Genomic DNA, 19,175 nt, shown 5'->3' on the forward strand with positions numbered 1-19,175 from the left:
ATCCCACCCAAATTCCCCCTCTGTGCCCCTGACCCCATTCCCTGTGTCCTGTCCCTGCTGTTCCTGAGGAAAAGTCCCTCTCCAGCTTCCCCAGAGATCCTGCAGAACCTGGGAGAGGCTCTGGGGTCTCCACAGGCTCAACATTCCCAATATTCCCAGCTTTTCCAGCAGTGGGAACAGCGGGCTGAGCAGAGGGGTGGGAATGCTGATTTCCTGGGATCCCTTCCCAGTTCCTGGGATCCCTCCCTGACCCCTGGGAATGCTCTCCCTGATCTCCTGGGAATGCTCTCCAATCCCTGGGAATGCTGTCCCTGATGTCCCCAGGTCTGGGACAGCTCAGGGATGAGTTTTCCCACCAGGACCCCCAGGTCCTTCCCCACGGGGATCATTCCCAGCAGGACAATCCCAGCCTGTGCTTCAAAAAGGGGTTGGGCTGAACCAAATCCAAAATTCAATTTTTTTCCTGGAGACGCAGAGAGGGAGGGAGGATCCCGAGGGATTTTCCAGGTGCCAGGAGCCGCCTGTGCGGGCCAATGCTGCGCTCTGCTGGTTGGGGACACCCAGTCCTGGGCCCCTCATGGAAAAGGGACATGGAGAGGTTGGATCCTCATGTTCAGGAATGGGAATGGGGCTGGAGCAGCTGGAGAAGGGTCTGGAAAATCCTAAAGGGAGCTGGGGGGACTCAGCCTGGAGAAAAGGGGGATCCAGGGGGAATTTTGGGATCTGCCAGGGGGGATTTGGGATCTGATCCCAGGGAATGGGACGGCCTCGAGCTATGCAAAGGGTGGGATATTTGGGATGATTTTTCCATGGAAAAAGGATTGGGAAGCATTGGAAGGGGCTCAGGGAGGGTTGGATCCCCATCCCTGGCAGTGTCTGAGGAATTCCTGGAATTCTGGGTGTTCAGGTGGGGATTGGGCACAGCTGGGACTCAACAACCTCAGAGCTCGTTCCCATCCTCAGGGATTTGGGAATTCTGCCCTTTTTACGCCACCTGGCTCCACCAGGTGAAGGGGGAGGAAAGGAGTTAAAGCAGGAGGAGTTGAAGGAGGGGAAAGATCCCAAAAAAGCTCAGGAGGAGGAGCCAGGTGGGACCTCGGGCGTTCTCCACCTCACCTTTAATAATCCAGGAGAGCTGCGGGTTTTGGAGGGTGAGCCGAGGCCCCAGGAATGCAGAGCTCCCTCCCTGCTCCGAAAATAGAAACTCTGGCAGCAGAACAAAAGGAGAGAGAAGAAAAGAAAAGAAAAAAGAAAAAAGAAAAAAAACAAAAAAGGTGAGTTTTTAGGGTGTGATCTGTTTTGAAAGGACAAGAGATGGAAAAATCAGAAAGGGAATCTCCGTGAATTCCTGCCTGGGAGTGCCTGACCACCTTTTCCAGGTGGAAATTCCTGCTGCCAGATGAACCGATATGAATTTATAGAAATAATATGTATTTATAATTTTTATTTCTATAAATGTGAACTGTTTTGGTCACATGGAAGTTCAAACCTCCTGCCAATGGAGCTGAAAGCCATGGAGGAATTGCAGCTTCAGAGCAAAGAATTCCTGCAGGAGAGAAGCCACAACAAAGCCACGTTCCTGTGGTCCAGGTGGAGCCGGACACTCAGAGCTGACCAGGAAAAACTTGGATTTGTTCCTGGTGGAAAATTCCTTGAAAAAAGGGGAAAAAATTGCCCTCTCTGTTTCTTCCTCCGTGTGGGGCACAATTACCCAAGACCTCCCAAACTTCCTCATTCATTTTCCTGCCTGAATTATTCGGGGCCCTTTCTCCTGGCCACAAAAACCACCTGGGCGGGGCCGTTTCTCCCAGTTCACAAGAAACCACATTTTTTAATTTAAAAAAAGAAATTAAAATACTCAGGCCCTGCCCCTGTCTCTGTGGCTTTGGGCTCTGTGTTGTTGTCACCAAGGCTGGGCTTTGCTTTGTCCTATTCCCTCTTAGTTCTGCTGGAGCCAGCAGGGATGAATTGGGGTTTTCTGGGGTTATTTTTTTCAAAATGAACCAATAAAAGCATTGAGCAGATTTTTAGTGACTTAAAAAAATTCATCTTCTGGTTTTTTGGGGTTGTTTTGTGCCATAATGAACCCATAAAAGCGCTGAGCAGATTTTAGTGACTTAAAAAATAATCTTTTGTTTTTTGGGGTAATTTTGTGTCTCAATGAACCTGTAAAAGCGCTGAGCAGGTTTTTAGCAAAATAAAAAAAATTCTCTCTGGTTTTTGGGCTAATTTTGTGTCACAATGAACCCATAAAAGTGCTGAGCAGATCTTTAGTGACATAAAAAATTATCTTCTGGTTTTTGGGTTATTTTATGTCACAATGAGCCCAGGAAGGTGCTGAGCAGATTTTTAGTGACTTGAGAAAACGAACTCCTGGTTTGATGAGTTTTTTCACGGCTGTGAGATAAGGAGGTGAATGACAGGGGAAGTCACGCGGGGCTGGAGGAAGTTTATCAGCTCCTGGAGAATTTTGTCACCTCTGGGTGTCCCCACGCGGATCCCGAGGCTGTCACCTGTCCCTGGAGCAGCGGGAATGTGGCACCCGGTGACTCTCAGGTGACCGGGAGAGGGTTGGGTGGCAGCTCTTGCACAACCTGCTCGGCTGCCACCCAAAAATAAACGTCCTCCAAAAATCACGTGGGACTTTCTCACTGATTCAGCTCCTTATCTCACACAGACTGGAAAAAAAAATGCTCATAAAACCAGGAGACGAATTTTTTAATGTCACTAAAGATCTGCTCAGTGCTTTTATGACTTCATTGTGACACAAAATAACCCCAAAAACCAGAAGATGAATTTTTTAAGTTGCTAAAAATCTGCTCAATGCTTTTATGGGTGCATTTGGTAAAAAAAATTACCCCAAAAACCAGAAGATGGAATTTTTAAAGTGGCTAAAAATCTGCTCAGTGCTTTATGTGTTCATTTAGAAAAAAAATAACCCCCAAAACCAGAAGATGAATTTTTCAAGTCGCTGAAAATCTGCTCAATGCTTTTATGGATTCATTTTGAAAAACATAACCCCAAAAAACCCCAATTTGTCCCAGCTAGCTCCAGCAGAGCTGAGAGGGACCAGGACAAAACAAAGCCCAGCCTTGGTGACAACAACACAGAGCCCAAAGCCACAGAGACAGGGGCAGGGCCTGAGTATTTTAATTTTTTTTTTTTTTTTTTAATTAAAAAATGTGGTTTCTTGTGAACTGGGAGAAATGGCCCCGCCCAGGTGGTTTTTGTGGCCAGGAGAAAGGGCCCCGAATAATTCAGGCAGGAAAATGAATGAGGAAGTTTGGGAGGTCTTGGGTAATTGTGCCCCACACGGAGGAAGAAGCAGAGAGGGCGAAATCCTCCTTTAATTATGGAATTCTCCACCAGGAACGAATCCAGGAAGGAATCCAGACCCTTCCTGCTCGGTTCCGTGGAATTTCTTCCGGATGATCCCGAGGAGAGCTCAGAGGGACCAGGACAAAGCCATGGTGACATCAACACTTGGAGGATTGGAGTTTTTTAATTAAAAAATTAAATTTGATGGATAGCGAACTGCACCCACCACAAGGCGGGATTTGTTTTCCTGTTTTTCCTTTTGGATTGAAATCCACGCCCAAAACTTGACCCAACACCCCCAAAATCAGGGGCTGGAGAAACCCATGGAAAACCCATCCCAAACCCAACAATATGGCACAACCCCATCCCAGTGAGACCCTCAGGGGTGGGAAAAAAACCCCTGGAAAACCATTCCTACACATCCAGGGGTTCAGCCCCCAAAAACAACCGCGGAGCTGGGGCTGCTGCTGCTGTGAATGCCAGGGAGGATTAATTATCCCGAGGTAATTACTCTGGGAAGCTGACATGGAACCACTCATTGTCGGGGATGAGTCGGCGGCTCCGACTCACCCCGGGAGGTTTTGGGGATCTGGCAGCCCTATAAAAGCTGTCCCGGAGCTGGGACACGCTGGTCACCTCTGGAAACTCTTCCCGCCCCCAGGAGTTGGGTGAGTTGGGTTCCCCGAGCCTCTGGAGATGCTGGGATGGGGAATTCCGAGGGAATTCTTGATTCTCAGAGTGGGGTTGGGCTGGGTTGGGTGGTTCAGAGAAGGGTCCCCATTCCCGGGAAGTGTCCAAGGTCAGGCTGGACAGGGTTTGGAATTGGGAGATTCACGGTGGTTTTGGGGAAATGCCAGCTCGTTTTGGGGTGGGATTGGTGGATTCCAGGGAGAGATACTGGGTGGTTTTAGGAGAAAAAAAGCAGCTCAGTTTGGGGTGGGATTGGTCATTCCCAGAGATCCAGGGTGACTGTGAAAAATAGTCAAATAGCAGCTGAGTGTGGGGTCGGATTGGTGGATTCCAGGAAGAGATCCAGGGTGGTTTTAGAAAAAATACCAGCTCGTTTTGGGGTGGGATTGATGTTTTCCAGGGTGAGATCCAGGGCGGTTTCAGAAAAATACCAGCTCATTTTGGGGTGAGATTGGTCATTCCCAAGCAGATCTGCAAGGTGACTTTGAAAAATAACAACTTGATTTGGGGTGGGATTGGTGTTTTCCAGGAAGAGATGCAGGGTGGTTTTAGAAGAAATACCAGCTCCTTTTGGGGTGGGATTGGTTATTCTCAAGCAGAAATCCAGGGTGGCTTTGGGAAAACGACAGCTTGATTTGGGGTGGGATTGGTGTTTTCCAGGGAGAACATTCCCTGCAAGAAAAGATGGTGGGAGGGGCTTTCCATCAGAAACAGGAGTGACAGGAGAAGGGGAGATGGGGTAGAAGTGAAAAAGAAGAAATTTAGGTTGGATTTGGGGAGGAATTGCTTCCTGTGAGGGCAAGGAGAGCCTAGCACAGGTGATTCCATGGATTTCCCATCCCTGGAAGTGTCCCAGGCCAGGTTGGAGCCACCCACGGCAGGGGTTGACTTGATTTTTAATGTCCCTTCCAACCCAAAGCACTCTGGGATTCTGTGATCACGAAATTCCCGTTTATTCCTGATTTTTCCATAAAAAAATTCTATTTGGGAGAGGTTTTTAAAACGGATTGGTTGGAACTTCTATGCCAGAGCGGGAGAGGACTTTTGGTGTTCTCTGCTGAGTGTCTGAATCCCAGATTTGCTCCTGAAAAGGAGGAGTTAAGGAATGAGTTTGTTTTAATTAATTAATTATTAATTGGGGTTTTTTGCATGACATTCAGTGCTGAGTGTCCCCTGAATGTCCCCAGCTTGGCTTCAGGACGTGGCTCAGGGTTAAAAACAAGGGGTTGGGTCCCTCAGGTGCTGCTGGGGCCATGTTGGGACAGTGGCACAGCTGGGACATGTCCCCAAGGTGTGGGGACCACAGGTTGGGGAGGGACCCTAAAATCCACCTGATTCCAACCCTAGTGTGTTCCTCAAATGTCCCCAAAATGTCCCAGAGGCCTCCACCAGCACCTCCCACCTGTGCTGGGACTGTGACACAGCTGGGATGTGTTTGGGGACCAGAGGCTTCCTCAGGTGTCCCGAATGGGTTTGGTTGGGAGGGACCCTAAAATCCACCCTGTTCCAACCCCATTGTGTCCTTTGAGTGTCCCCAAAATGTCCCAGAGACCTCCACCAGCGTCTCCCACTTGTGCTGGGACTGTGACACAAGTTTGGAATTGTCCCTGAGATTTGTGGACCAGCAGCTTCCTCAGGCGTCCCCAGATGGGTTGGGTTGGGAGCGACCTCAAACTTCACCTGATTCCAGCCCCGCCGTGTCCTTCCAGTCCTGCCACCTGTCCCCAAGATGTCCTGCTACCTCCACCAGCACCTCCCTCCGCTCCACCAGGACCCCGTGGCGCTGTCCCCTGGCGTCCCCTTCCCGGCTCAACGGTGGCACTCCACCACCTGCATCCCCCAGGCCGTGCCCGGCCAGGTGCCCCTGCAGCGGGCGACGTCCTCCAGCGTGTGCCACCAGCAAAGCGTCACCCAGGCCGTGCCCCACCAGCTCCTCAGACCCCCCTGCGTGCCCCAGCAGCAGCAGATTGTCCCCAGGCGGGTGACAACGTGCGCGCCGCCGCAGCAGCGCGTGACCGGCGGCGCGGGCGTCACCCAGTGCGTGCCACACCAGGTGGGGGTGACCCAGTGCGTGCCACGCCAGGTGGGGGTGACCCAGTGCGTGCCACAGCAGCAGAAGATCGTCCCCAGGTGTGTCACCACCTGCGTGCCGCAGCAGCGCGTGACGGGCGGCGCGGGTGTCACCGGTGTCACCCGGTGCGTGCCGCAGCAGCTGCAGGTGCCACCGTCCGAGCGCATCCCACCCCAGCAGCAGCAGATCGTCCCCAGGTGTGTCACCGCCTGCGTGCCGCGGCCGCCGCACGTCACCAAGGGTGTCCCTCAGCGGCAGGGCGCCACCAGGTGCGTCCCCCAGCAGTGTGTGACCACGGTGTGTCCCCAGCAGGGTGTCACCACGTGTGTCACCACCTGTGTCCCCCAGCAGCGCGCGGCACAGCGCGTCTCGTACCAGTGGGTGACGGCGCCTGTCCCCCAGCAGCAGCAGAGTGTCACCGCCGCTGTCCCCCAGCAGTGGCACGGCAGGTGTGTCACCAAGTGTGTCCCTCAGCAGTGTGACACCGGCGGGGCCAGCCTTTGTGTCCCTCAGCAGCAGCAGAGCGGGACGGTTTGTGTCCCTCAGCAAGGTGCCACCAAGGGTGTCCCTCAGCAAGGTGTCACCAAGGGTGTCCCCCAGCAAAGTGTCACCAAGGGTGTCCCCCAGCAGTATGGGACAGTTTGTGTCCCCCAGCAATGTGTCACCAAGTGTGTCCCCCAGCAAAGTGTCACCAAGGGTGTCCCTCAGCAATGTGCTACCAAGTGTGTCCCCCAGCAGCGTGTGACCAAGAGTGTCATTCATCAAAGTGCCACCAAGTGTGTCCCCCAGCAGAGCGGGACAGTTTGTGTCCCTCAGCAAAGTGTCACCAAATGTGTCCCTCAGCAATATGGGTCAATCTGTGTCCCCCAGCAGTGTGTGACCAAGAGTGTCACTCACCAAAGTGCCACCAAATGTGTCCCCCAGCAAAGTGTCAAGTATGTCCCCCAGCAGTACGGGACAATTTGTGTCCCCCAGCAGTGTGTGACTAAATGTGTCCCCCAGCAAAGTGTCACCCAGTGTGTCCCCCAGCAATATGGGACAATCTGTGTCCCTCAGCAGAGCGTAACCAAGAGTGTCACTCAGCAAAGTGCCACCAAGTGTGTCCCCCAGCAGAGCGTGACCGAATGTGTCCCCCAGCAAGGTATGGCCAAGTGTGTCCCCCAGCAAAGTGCCACCAAATGTGTCCCCCAGCAAAGCGCCACCAAGTGTGTCCCCCAGCAATATGGGACAATTTGTGTCCCACAACAGAGTGTAATCAAGAGTGTCACTCAGCAAAGTGCCACAAAGTGTGTCCCCCAGCAATATGGGACAATTTGTGTCCCCCAGCAAAGTGCCACCAAGTGTGTCCCCCAGCAGTGTGTGACTAAATGTGTCCCCCAGCAAGGTATGGCCAAGTGTGTCCCCCAGCAAAGTGCCACCAAGTGTGTCCCCCAGCAGTGTGTGACCAAATGTGTCCCCCAGCAAAGTGTCACCCAGTGTGTCCCCCAGCAGCCCGGCGGGGTGAAGATCTCCAGCCACTCCAAGAAATACTTCTCGGCCCCCAAGTGGCCCTGGTGACAGGGAATGTGACAAGGACAATCCCTGGGAAATCGGGATTTGGGTTCTTTATCTCCTCCCGCTCCCACCCGCATGATCCCGGTTTTCCGGGTGTTTCCCTCCCTTCCCGTGGTGACATTCCAGGTGCCTCTGGATCCTTCCTTGGTCTGCTGCAAGGTGTTGGAGGGATGGGATCGAATTCCTGAAGAATTCCAAGAAATTGTGATTTTAAAGCAATTAAAATAAAATTTTTAAAAATATTATTTAATTTTAAAATATTTTAAAATAATAATAATACAATAATATTAAAAAAAACCTAATAATATTTTTAAAAAATTAATAATAAAAAATAAAAGAAGGAATAGAAAGATCTGAGGAGCCCAGATCTTTGAGAGGACTGGTCCAGATCCCAGCTCAAGAAACCATGATTTTTAAGAAATAAAGATAAGAATAAAAATTATAAAATAAAGTTAAAATAAAAAATAAAAAATACATTAAAAATAAATAAAAAATAAAAATAAAAATTAAAAAATAAAAATAAAAATAAAAATAAAAATAAAAATAAAAATAAAAATAAAAATAAAAATAAAAATAAAATAAAAATAAGGAATATAAAAATCAGAGGAGTCCAGATCTTCCAGAGGACCGGTCTGGATCCCAGCTCCAGGTTTACTCCAGGAATTGGGATGGAATGTTCCGGTTGAGTTGGATCCCACAAGGCTCAGAGTTTTCCAGAACATCCAGGTTTGGGCTGGGAAGGCGAACGGGAATTTCTGATGGAATTGGGATAAAAATTCCCTCGGAATTCTCCAGAATTGGAAAGAAAGCAGAGCGGGTCTGAATTCCCCATTCCAGCAGGGTGATCCCAGAGCACGGGATTCTTCTGGAATATTCCAGAACTTTTCCAGAGCACAGTGAAGTAATTCCTAAAATTCAGGTGGAAAAGGCGTTCCTGATCCAGGAGAGCCCCTCCCCCTTTGGAATGTGACCAAAATTCCTGAATTTTTAACCCAGCAAAGACCCCAAACAGGAATTCCCCAAGAATTCCCAGTTTGGTGAAACCCAAATGTCCCTCACAAAACTTTTATTCTTTGATGAAGATAAAAAACACCACTAGAAATGAAAAATCTTTGAAATAGCAGAAGTTATTTGATAATGTTTCATTAAAAAGGTAATTAATTAAATTCTTTATGCTGAAGATGTGAACTGAAAATAAACTTTATTTACAGAAATATAAAAATATTTTACATACATATATAAACTTAAATAAACATTCTTGCCTGACCTCGAATTAAAATCTTGGGTTTCTGCCTCTTGGTGATTTTTTATTTAAATTAAAAAAATAATAAGTATTTTTATTTAATTAAAAATGTTTATTTAATATAGTTATAATTATTTTATTAGTAGTACTGTAAATAGTTGTTATTATTATATTTATTTAACATGACATCTTTATTTAATGTGAAATATTTCTTTAATAGAATGTCTTGGGTTTCTAGGACCTGTTGGATCCATGGAAAATGGGGATAAAATCCTGGAATAATTCGGTTTTCTGGGACCTGGATGGGGGTGAAAATTGGGATAAGATCCTGGTATGCTTTGGGTTTCCAGGACCTGTTGGATCCGCAGAAAATTGGGATAAAATAATGGAATAATTTGGGTTGGTGGGATGTCAAAATCACCTATTCCATGGGTAGGGAGCTTCCATCATCCCAGATGGCTCCAGGCTGGAACTGGGCACTTCCAGGGATGGGAAATCCATGGAATCACCTGGGCCAGGGAAGGATTTGTCCCAAATATCCCATCCAAACCAGCCCAGGAAATCCCGGAATGGTTTGGGATGGAAAGGACTTTAAAGATCCTGGAAAATCCAAGGGACACCTCCCACTCTGCCAGGCAGATCCAGCCTGGCCTGGGATGGGAAATCCATGGAATTCCCTGGGCCAGGCCCTTCCAGGGAAAAATTCCTGCTCAAAATCCCACCCAGATTCCCCTGACCCCATTCCCTGTGTCCTGTCCCTGCAGTTCCTGAGGAAAAGTCCCTCTCCAGCTTCCCTGGAGATCCATGGAAGGGCTCTGGGGTCTCCACATTCCCAACATTCCCAACATTCCCAAGGTTCCATGACCTTTGTTGCCCCATCTCTGTGGATTTTTTTTCCTCCATGGAATCTTCTAGAAAATCCTCCTGGGATGGGGGCGGGTCCCTGATTTTTTGGGGTCACGGGGATTTGGGGATGTTTTGGGACGGCCTTGACTCAGCCGTGCCTCAGTTTCCCCAGTGTTTAATTGGGAATAATGACCCCCCCCCCCCCCCCAAAATATCCCAGGAGCCTCACGGAGATGAAAGGGCCTCGCAAATGTTAATTAAGGACATTTGGGTGCTAATTAAGGGCATTTTTAATGCCAGGTCACGAAGTTATCCGTGCACTGGGCACGCACAACCAGGAATTAGCAGCTCTCCTTGATCCCGAGCTTCCCAAGGAATTCCCATAAAACCCGGCTTAATCCACGCTCCGACGCCTGTTTATTCCCGAAAATTTAGGTCAGGGAATTTAAAGAGTTTAAAAATTCCTTGCTGTTGTTTTTCAGGGGAGGGAGAATCTATAAAAGTGAGAGGAATCCGGGGCTGGAGTCGGGATTTGCCTTCGGGTTCCTCCCTGGAGCCATCGGAATGTTGGGATCCACCTGGAAACCCAACACCGTGTCCCTGTTATTTATTTCCTCTGGAGCCAGGGGAAGCTGGGGAATTAAATGGAAATCACAGGGCGGCTTCTGGGCTCCTGGGAAAGCAGGAAATAAACCGGGAAATTTGGGTCAAGGGTCGTAATGTGGAGCTTGATATTCCAAATATTCCAAAATTCTAAAATTCCAATATTCCAAAAATTCCAATGTTCAAATACTCCAATATTCCAATATTCAAATACTCCAATATTCCAATATTTCAAAAATTCCAATATTCTACTACTCCAATATTCAAATAATCTAATATCCAAATACTACAATATTCAAATGTTTCAATATTCCAATATTCCAATATTCAAATAATTTAACATTCAAATACTCCAATATCCAAATGTCTAAATATTCCAATATTCCAAAGCTCCAAGATACAAATGTTCAAATATCCACATATTCCGATATTCAAATATTTCAGAATTCCAATATTCCAATGCTCCAATATTCCAATATCCAAATATCTCAATATTCCAAAATTCCAATATTCAAGTACTCCAAATATTCCATTATTTCAATATTTCAATAGTCCAAATATTCCAAATATACCAGTCATGGAATTCTCATGGACGGGCACTGACCAATGGAATGGTGACATTCCCAAGGCTCCAGGAGCAAGGTGGAATTTTGGGAATTCTGAGCAGGGCCTGGAATTGGATTTGAGCCCTTCCAAGGAGGACATTCCATGATAATTCCATTACAATTCCATGATAATTTCCCTCTTTTTCAGGTGCCTCACCTGAATCCCTGGAACTCAAAAGTGTCGGATTCATATTATAGGGACAAAAAAGAAAATAAAAATTTCCAGGGACAAAAAAATCCCCCAAAAACCCCAAACCCCCAAATTTCAGTTCCTTCCCTCGTGCAGAATCAACTCTCCCAAAGTCACCATTCCCCATTTTCCCTGGAGCTTTTCGTGGGATAAACAGGGAGCAGGAAATCATTCCAAAATTTCCCTGAGCTGTTTTTATTTTGTCGGATAAACAGGGAACAGAGGGAGCAGGAAATGGGAATTTTGGAGAGTTTTTTTGGGATGATCCAAAGAAGGGCAGCACCGGCCCCTTTGTGACAGCGAATTTTTGGGAGCTGTCCCAAGGGCTCCTAATGATCCCTCCTCTCTCCCCTGGATTCCCGGGAAGGAACCCCAATAATTATGGGATGCCTCGAGTCCTTCCTGGATGGATTTTCAAAGGGATTCCTGTCCGTAGCTCCCACATGGGAATGAGGAATTCCTTCTTCGTTCCCTTAGCTGGCCTCCACCGCCATTTATTTTAAATTTTTTTGGGGGCTTCACCTCCATTTGTTTTATTTTTGGGGTGGAAAGGGCTGTTTGGGCTGGAATTTCGGGAAGATCCTTGAGCATTTTGGTTTTCCAAGTGTTTTTTTTTTTTTTTTTTTTTTTGCTGGTCCAACCTTTTGGATCCCGGCGATCCAGGACATCCCTGGGAGCCGGAGCCGCACGTGGCCGGGATTTGGGGTGCAATTAAAGCATCACCCCGGCCAAACCCAACCTCCCCAATTCCCTGGGGCATTCCCGGGCTCCATAAAAACCCGGCCCAGGCCGGGCTTTTCCCGGACACTTCACTGCAGCTCTTCTCCCTCATGACCTGGGTAAGTCCAAAGCAACTCCCAAAATCCCGCTTTTTATTCCCGAATTCTCCTCCAGCTCTTTTTTTTTTTGGGGTGTGCGGCTCTTCCAGCTGGAGCTGCGCTGAGGAAAAACAGGGAAGGGATTCCATGAAGGTGCTGAGGAGATTTTTAATTACTTAAACCCCGAATTCCTGATTTTAGGAGTTTTTTTAATCTCTCCTGTCGCGAGGAAGGAGTGGGATTTTGGGGGGGGGGTTTCCTATTTTTTTTCCCGGTAGGATTTGGGCAGGAGCCCGGCGGGATCGGAAGAGCCCGGGCAGCTCCTCCAAAGGAAGCGCAGGAATTCGCTGCTGGTTTCATGGAATTTTAAACAAATAAATCTTTTTCCTCCAACACAGCGAGGAGCTGACTGAATTCCAGACGGGAAAAATCCCCGATTCCTAAAAACTCCCGGCTAAACCCCCTAAAAATGAGTGGGAGGAGCAAATAATCCCCCTAATTAAGAGGAGTTTTGTACTAATGAGCTTAATCATAATTGCTGCCATTGTTTTCCCGGCGCTGTTTTTATTGGACAATGATTGTTTTGATTGTGGCGATAACGAGTTTTCCTAAATGAGCCGGGCACGTGACTCTGTCCTGCTTTAGGATTTGGGAGGATGAAACCTTAAATCTTGGAATAATCAGAATTCGGAGTGGTCAGAAAATGTAGAATTTTAATTTTATTTTTCACTATCTACTATGTAGATCTATTTATTTATTTATTTATTTATCATTCATGGTTTATTCTCCGCAAAAAAATAATTGGCATTAAACCATTTTTGCCCAAAATAATCCTGATTAAATCTGGGAAAACTCCCTAAACCTGGAGTTTTTCCTGGAGTGGGATGGTTTTTCCTGAGATTTACAAGCAAAAGGGAGACTTTCCCAGGGGAGAAAAGTAGGGCTGATTTATTGGGTGCAATTTTCCCAAAGATCAGCGAAGCTGAAGCCATTCCCAACCTTGTGTCACCTGCTCAGGGTGACACCGCCCTGGCAGGGGATCCCTTCCAACCCCAAATCTGGGATTCTGGGATATTTAATTCCTTTATCCGGCTGCGATTTTGCCTTGATTTTTGCCTTGACTCCACCAAATATTTGGACGCGATCCTTCTGCATTTCCCCCCCCCCCCCCCCCCCAAAAATACCAAACCGGGATTTCCCCCCCAAAAATACCAAACCGGGATTTGCCCTGACAGGGAACCAGAGCCGTCCCTGCCCCATTCCAGACCCCAAATCCTTGTGGGATTAAAGCTCCAGAGAGCCCCAGACCCCTCCTGCCCCTCGGCGTGGCTTGGTGGCCACACCCGGCTATTACCGGGTGGCCAAACCCGTAATTTTGGGCTCCTCTTTCATCTCCCAGGGAGCTCAGCTTGAAAGGGCGACCCGGGGAGGAGCTCGGGGTGTCACCCAGAGGGCGAGGCGACACGGTTCGAGGGATGGCACGAACCCCAGGCTGAAATTCCGCATTTTTTCTTTTTCAGCCTTTCTAGAGCAGAATCCGGAAATTCGGAGAGAATTTGCTCTCCCCTCCCAAACACACCCCGGGTTGAGTCACGGTCAGCGAGGAGAGCGGGGCGTGGCGGGCGAGTTTGGGCGCTGAATCACCATAAAAAGAAAAGAAAAGAAAAAAAAAACAACCCAACAAAAACAAAACAAAAAGCAGAACAAAAATCGAGGAAATATCTGGTTTTTTCTCTGTTTTTTCGTTGTTTTCGCAGGTTTGAGTCGCCCCAGCTCCACCATGCACTACCCCGGCGAGCGCTGCCCGCCGCACCTCCTGCCGGGCCCCAAATTCATCCCCGAGCTGCTCCCACAGTGCCCGCCTCACCCCGAGCCCTTCGCCAACACCTGCCACCCCCTGAGCATCACCAAGAGCCCGGTGCCACGCTGGCAGAGCTGTCCCCAAGGCGCCGCCGCGCTGTCGCTGCTGCCGTGCCGGCCGCTGGTGCAGAAGTGCCTCCTGCTCTGCCCCGAGCCCTGCGAGACCACGCGGCTGCTGCCCCGCCCTGAGCCCGGCCCCGGGTGCTCCGCTGGCCCCCAAGCCTCGCCGGCCACCCAGAGCCCCCGTGGCGACAAGAAGCGAGTGGCCAGGAGCCTCCCGCCCTGCGCTCCGCCGCGCTGCCCCGAGCCCGGCCGGCTGCGCTTCCCCCCGTGCGGCATCCGCTACTCGTCCTCGGCGTCCTGCCGGGGCCAGTGCCGCTCGCACAAGGTGGCCAAGTGCGCCTGGCGTTGCCCTGAGCTGACCAGCGGCTACTCGCTGCCCCTCCGAGGGGTCACCGAGTGTCCCCCGCAGCAGAGCGCGGCTCATTCCTTCCTGCAGGAGTACCTGGCCCCGCACAGGTGCTCCAAGGGGTACCCGACGCAGGAATTTGTCACCTGCTCGTGCGCGGAGCAGCGCCTGAGCTGCGCCACCAAGGCCACCAAGGAGTGTCCCCCGCTCAGGGAGGTGGCCAAGGGCACCAAGGAGTGTCCTCCGCTCAGGGAGGTGGCCAAGGGCACCAAGGAGTGTCCCCCGCTCAGGGAGGTGGCCAAAGGCTCGCCGGTTCTCGAGGGGATCAAGGTCAGGAGCTGCTCCGCGCAGCACCTGAGCAAGTCCCGCTGTGGCCAGCACCGCTCCCGGGGGGCCCCGCGCCCCTCCCGCCTGGCCCCGGCTCCGGCCAAACGCTCCGGACACCCCAAAAAAAGTCGCAGCGCGTCCAGGTGGCTCTGGTGAGGGAGGGGAGGGGACAGCCGGGGATCCGAAGGGGGATGGGGACCAGGAATGGGGTGATTGCCCCCTCCTTGGAGCAGAGATTTGGGGTGATCCCGCCTCCTTTGAGCCCAAGGTTGGGGTGATTTCCCCTCCTTTGAGCCGAAGTTTGGGGTGATTTCCCCTCCATGAAGCTCAGGACTGGGGTGATTTCCCCCTCCTTGGAGCCCAAGGTTGGGGTGATTCCCTGCTCCATGGAGCCAGAGTTTGGGGTTATACCCCCGCTATGAAATCGAAGTTTGGGGTGATTCCCCCCTCCATGAAGCTCAGGACTGGGGTGATTTCCCCCTCCATGGAGCCGAAATTTGGGGTGATCTCCCTCTCCACGGAGCCCAAGGTTGGGGTGATTTCCCCCTCCTTTGAGCCGAAGTTTGGGGTGATCCTCCCCCTCCATGAAATCGAAGTTTGGGGTGATTTCCTCCTCCATTCCCAGTCCTGCCCCCCAAGCCTGGTTCTACCCCATATCGTGCCCCTGTTAAGCTCACAGAGCCAATCCCCCGTTTCATTCGATCCCAAATTCGGATTTTTCAGCACCGGGAAGGTGTCGGAGAGAGGTTGAGGAGCTTTGAGCCACTTGGAACCTCAACCCAACGCCTTGGTGACAACGTTTGTGCCCTGTTTTTATTCTTGTGGGATCAATTCTACTCCGGTCGTGCCACTCGCAATAAACTCAGGTTGTAACTGAATCCTGCTCTCTGCCTGATTTATTTTCCATCTTTTAGAACAGTTTCTAATTCCTACTCCTGGGAAAAAGAAAAAAAAAAAAAAGAAAAAAAAAAAAGAAAAAGAAAAGACCAAGCAACGGTTTCCCTGTTTTTACACCACTATTTTTGTGTAAAATAAAGGAAATAATCGCAATTTTAGGGCTGGGTTCACTACTACAGATTTACTGTAGGAGGGGATGATGTTCCTCACAGGAATTCCTTCCCAATATCCAACCTAAACTTCCTCCCATCAATCTGAACCTATTCCCATTTTCCTGACACTCCAGACCATTGGAAAAAAAAAATAAAATAAAAATCTCCCCCCGTGTTGCCTGCAGCTCCTGCCAAGTCACATTGGGGTCACCCCAAAGCTTCTCCAGGCTGAATATTCCCAATTCCCTTCGCTTTTCCTCTCAGCAAGAAGGAAAAAAAAAAAAGAGGGGATGGATCAACAGGAAATTAATTAATTGTAAAAATCTGATTCTGTGGATTTGCTGCTGATCATGGGGCTGCTTTGAGAGGACAAAATAAAATCCCGGTGTCTCAAAGCAGCCGCGAAATTTTCTTGTAATTCCAGCTTGTCCACACGAGGACGATCCTCGGGCACTCCCGCTCCCCTTTCCCTCCCTCATCCCGAGGTTTTCCGGGTGGGATTTGCCCTTGGAAAAGTCAGGAGACCGGGAAAAGGGAATCCCCAAAAGCGCTTCTTGGCGGTGCCGTCGCCTGGTGGCGAGAGCGGAGAACTGCACCAGGAATTCCATCCCCATCCCAAAAAATTCCCATTCCCAAAGGAGTTCCCGATTCCGAGATTCCAAGGGGAATTTTCCCGGATTTTTCCTCCCACGGGGAGAACCGGGAGGTTAAAATGAGTTCCCGCTCCGGGAGGGGTTGGATGCTCTGCAGGTTAAGAGGCATAGGAATAAAAATTCAAATTTTTCCAGAGATTTTCGCTGTTTTTAAGGAGGGAGGCTCCGAGAAGGGATTGGTTCAGGAGCCTCCAAGAGTTCCACGATAATTTGGAATAATCGAAGGACACGAAATAGAATTTCCCCTGCATTCCCAAAAATCTGCAATAACAGAGCTCTATGGGATCAGCCTCGATTGGGAAGGAGGAATCCAAACCCGGATATTTTTTTTCTCACAGGTTTTAGGACAGGATGAGAGAAATAATCCCGATAATGAAGTTCCCACACAATGAGGGGATGCCAAAACACATCAGGAATATTCGCGGGTGATTTATGCATGCAAAGTAATATAAATATCTAAATATAAATAACAAATTTGTGATATAAATAACAAATTATCCCAGAAAAACCGCTCAGGGCTCGGAACAGCTCTGGAATATTCCCCCTGGATGGAATTGCCTCTTCCACAAATCAACAGGATGTTGTTCTTCAGCCCAGCTCCGGGTAATTTGCATATTCATGAAGCAAAACAATCCATTTCTCCTCAAAAAATCACCCCAAAACTGGTTCCAAAGCAGCTACAGCTCTGGGGGAATTTCCAGGAGCAGGGGTTGATTCCCAGGAATTTCCACTGGGACAGATTGTCCAGGGAATGTTTGGATCTCCCTCAGCGGGGATATTCCAGAGCCATCCTGAAAATCCAGGTTTGATTCTTCCTGCCTGAAGAATCCCCAAATTTCCCAGTGAATCCCATAAAATACCCAGTGAATCCCATAAAATACCCAAAGAATTCCATAAAATACCCAACGAATTCCGTGAAATACCAATTTCAGAATTCTGGGATTCTCCCAGCTCCGAGTTTCCAACCAAATCAGCAAAGCTCCAGGAAATCCATCAATTTTCCCATCTTCCACAAGATTAAATTTTTCTTTTCCTCATATTTAAGACTCCCTCGAGGCATTTTTAACCCAAGGAAAAATTTGGATGGGGCTTGGAGGAAGCTGGGATAGCGGGAAGCATTCCCCGTCCCTGGAAAAGGGTTGGAATGGGATGAGATTGAACCCAAACCACCCCAGGGTTGGAAAATCCAGGCAGAAATGGCAAAATCCCCTCCGGAATTCACTTTTCCTGCAAAATCCCACCAGGAATTCCCATGGAAAAGGCAATAACGCGGGTAAACAAGCCCAAAATAATTACCAGTAATTAAAATTATTACACATGAGGGGAGAGCAATTAAAACCTCGCGCCCAAAGGCTGCCTCAGCTTCCTGGAAGTTTCGGGGTTCTTATAAAACTCCAGGGATTTGTGGCTGCCCCGGACACTCCCAGCGATTCTTTCCTGGAATTTCGGTGAGTTCCTCTCCCTCCCGTTCCAGAATTCGGGGAAAGCGACATAAATTGTTCGGGTTTCACGGGAATGGGTCCAAAAATTTCCCAGCGAGGTTCCCTGCTGGGAATGGGTTTGTTGGATATCTCGGGTGAGTCCAACCTTAAAAATGGAATTCCTGTTAAAATCCCCCCCAAAAAATCCTGCTGGAATGTTTTTATTATCAATTAACCGCCAATACCAATAAAAGTCACTTTAATTTTGATTCAGGTTTTAGATGAGTTTGTCATAAAAGTAATGGAATGTTTTGGGATTTTAAAAGTCAGGATGTTCAGCAACAATTTATCTGTATTTTTCCATTTTAAAAATCGGAGAAAACCAGAGATTTTCTCTTTTTTCACCTCAAAAATTTATTATTCTTAAATCAAATTTGTTTTCCATGGGATGAAAAAAGAAAATCTTTTTTCCTCCTTATTTTCCTGGCTGAATTACCCAAACTGAGCTCATTTTCCCTAAAAAAGTTGTTTCTCCCTAATTTCCAACTGGCCAGGGAATTTCTTTGGAACATAACCCCATTTTGGGAGGAAGAAACTCCAATTCCGTTGTTTTCCCACCCAAAAACTTGGGGAATTCTCTGAAAAAAGAATTTGATCTCCATGGGAATCCCCATGAGAGAAATAATGGGATGTCCCTGGGCTTTTCCAGCAGAATTTTTGGAGAAAAAACAGGAATTTGATGACTTAACCCAACACCTACCTCCGAAGGAGCCTCTGGAAGAGCCCGGATTCCTCCAGGGATAAAAATTTAAGGAATTTTTATCAGGAATCATCCGCATCCTACAGGTAAATCCTGAGAGATATCCTGGAATTAATACCCTGGAATTAATTCCACAAGGATGCAGATTCAGGCTCCGGGGGAAAAAGATCCAGGCACCAAAATTCCCTGTGGAGTTTTTGGAACTGATCTGGAGGAAGGATTTTTCCGGAATTCAGCAGATTTTGGAGCTGTCAGGACAAAGGAAGCTCTCCGGGACTGATCCCGGCTCTGGAATCAATAATTAATCAGGTTAATTACCCTCTGCTGAGGGTAATTATCCCAATGAGGGCTGGGCACGCGGAGATAAACAAATCAGGAAGGGATGGGATGGAAAAACCTGGAATCCTGGCGTGGATAAAGCCAGGGTGGAGTTTTTTGGGAAGGTTGAGGTGGGTGGGGAAAAGGGGAAATGGAGCTGGGAGTTCAGTTTCAAAGTAAGATTTCAAAAAACTTTTTAATTTTTTAAAACTGAAATTAAAAAAAATTAAATGATAACATAAAAGCTAAAAATCAAAATTAAAAAATTTAAATACTGTGTTTAAAATGAAAATAAAAGTTAAATATTATTCTTTAATTAGCATTAAATTGAAATAAAAAATTAAAAGGCTGAATTAAAAAAATTAAATTAAAATGTACAAGCAACATTAAATTTAAGTAATTTACTTAAAAATAAAATTTTAAAAGTAAACAAAAATTTT

General features: G+C 48.2%; 2 protein-coding genes across 2 annotated transcripts; both read left to right on the forward strand.

The window, feature by feature from the left end:
* Positions 1 to 5,737: 5,737 nt before the first annotated feature.
* Positions 5,738 to 7,716, forward strand: LOC130263236 (keratin-associated protein 10-7-like). Its single transcript, XM_056510771.1, has 5 exons — positions 5,738 to 6,629; positions 6,720 to 6,820; positions 6,953 to 7,029; positions 7,217 to 7,220; positions 7,406 to 7,716. The coding sequence occupies exons 1-5, from the start codon at positions 5,738 to 5,740 to the stop codon at positions 7,634 to 7,636; spliced, it is 1,305 nt and encodes a 434-aa protein (XP_056366746.1). The 3' UTR covers positions 7,637 to 7,716.
* A 5,932-nt stretch (positions 7,717 to 13,648) lies between these two features.
* LOC130263237 (keratinocyte proline-rich protein-like) lies at positions 13,649 to 14,690 on the forward strand. Its single transcript, XM_056510772.1, has one exon. The coding sequence runs from the start codon at positions 13,719 to 13,721 to the stop codon at positions 14,688 to 14,690; it is 972 nt and encodes a 323-aa protein (XP_056366747.1). The 5' UTR covers positions 13,649 to 13,718.
* The last annotated feature ends 4,485 nt before the right edge of the window (positions 14,691 to 19,175 follow it).

Source organism: Oenanthe melanoleuca, chromosome 25 (assembly GCF_029582105.1).
Source record: "Oenanthe melanoleuca isolate GR-GAL-2019-014 chromosome 25, OMel1.0, whole genome shotgun sequence".
Classification (NCBI taxonomy): domain Eukaryota; kingdom Metazoa; phylum Chordata; class Aves; order Passeriformes; family Muscicapidae; genus Oenanthe; species Oenanthe melanoleuca.

Coding starts and splice junctions, on each gene's coding strand:
- LOC130263236 (XM_056510771.1), top strand. CDS start 5,738: ATGTCCTGCTACCTCCACCAGCACCTCCCTCCGCTCCACCAGGACCCC. Junction 6,630..6,719: donor GGTTTGTGTCCCTCAGCAAG/GTGCCACCAAGG, acceptor AGTATGGGACAG/TTTGTGTCCCCCAGCAATGT. Junction 6,821..6,952: donor AGTGTGTCCCCCAGCAGCGT/GTGACCAAGAGT, acceptor GTCCCCCAGCAG/TGTGTGACCAAGAGTGTCAC.
- LOC130263237 (XM_056510772.1), top strand. CDS start 13,719: ATGCACTACCCCGGCGAGCGCTGCCCGCCGCACCTCCTGCCGGGCCCC.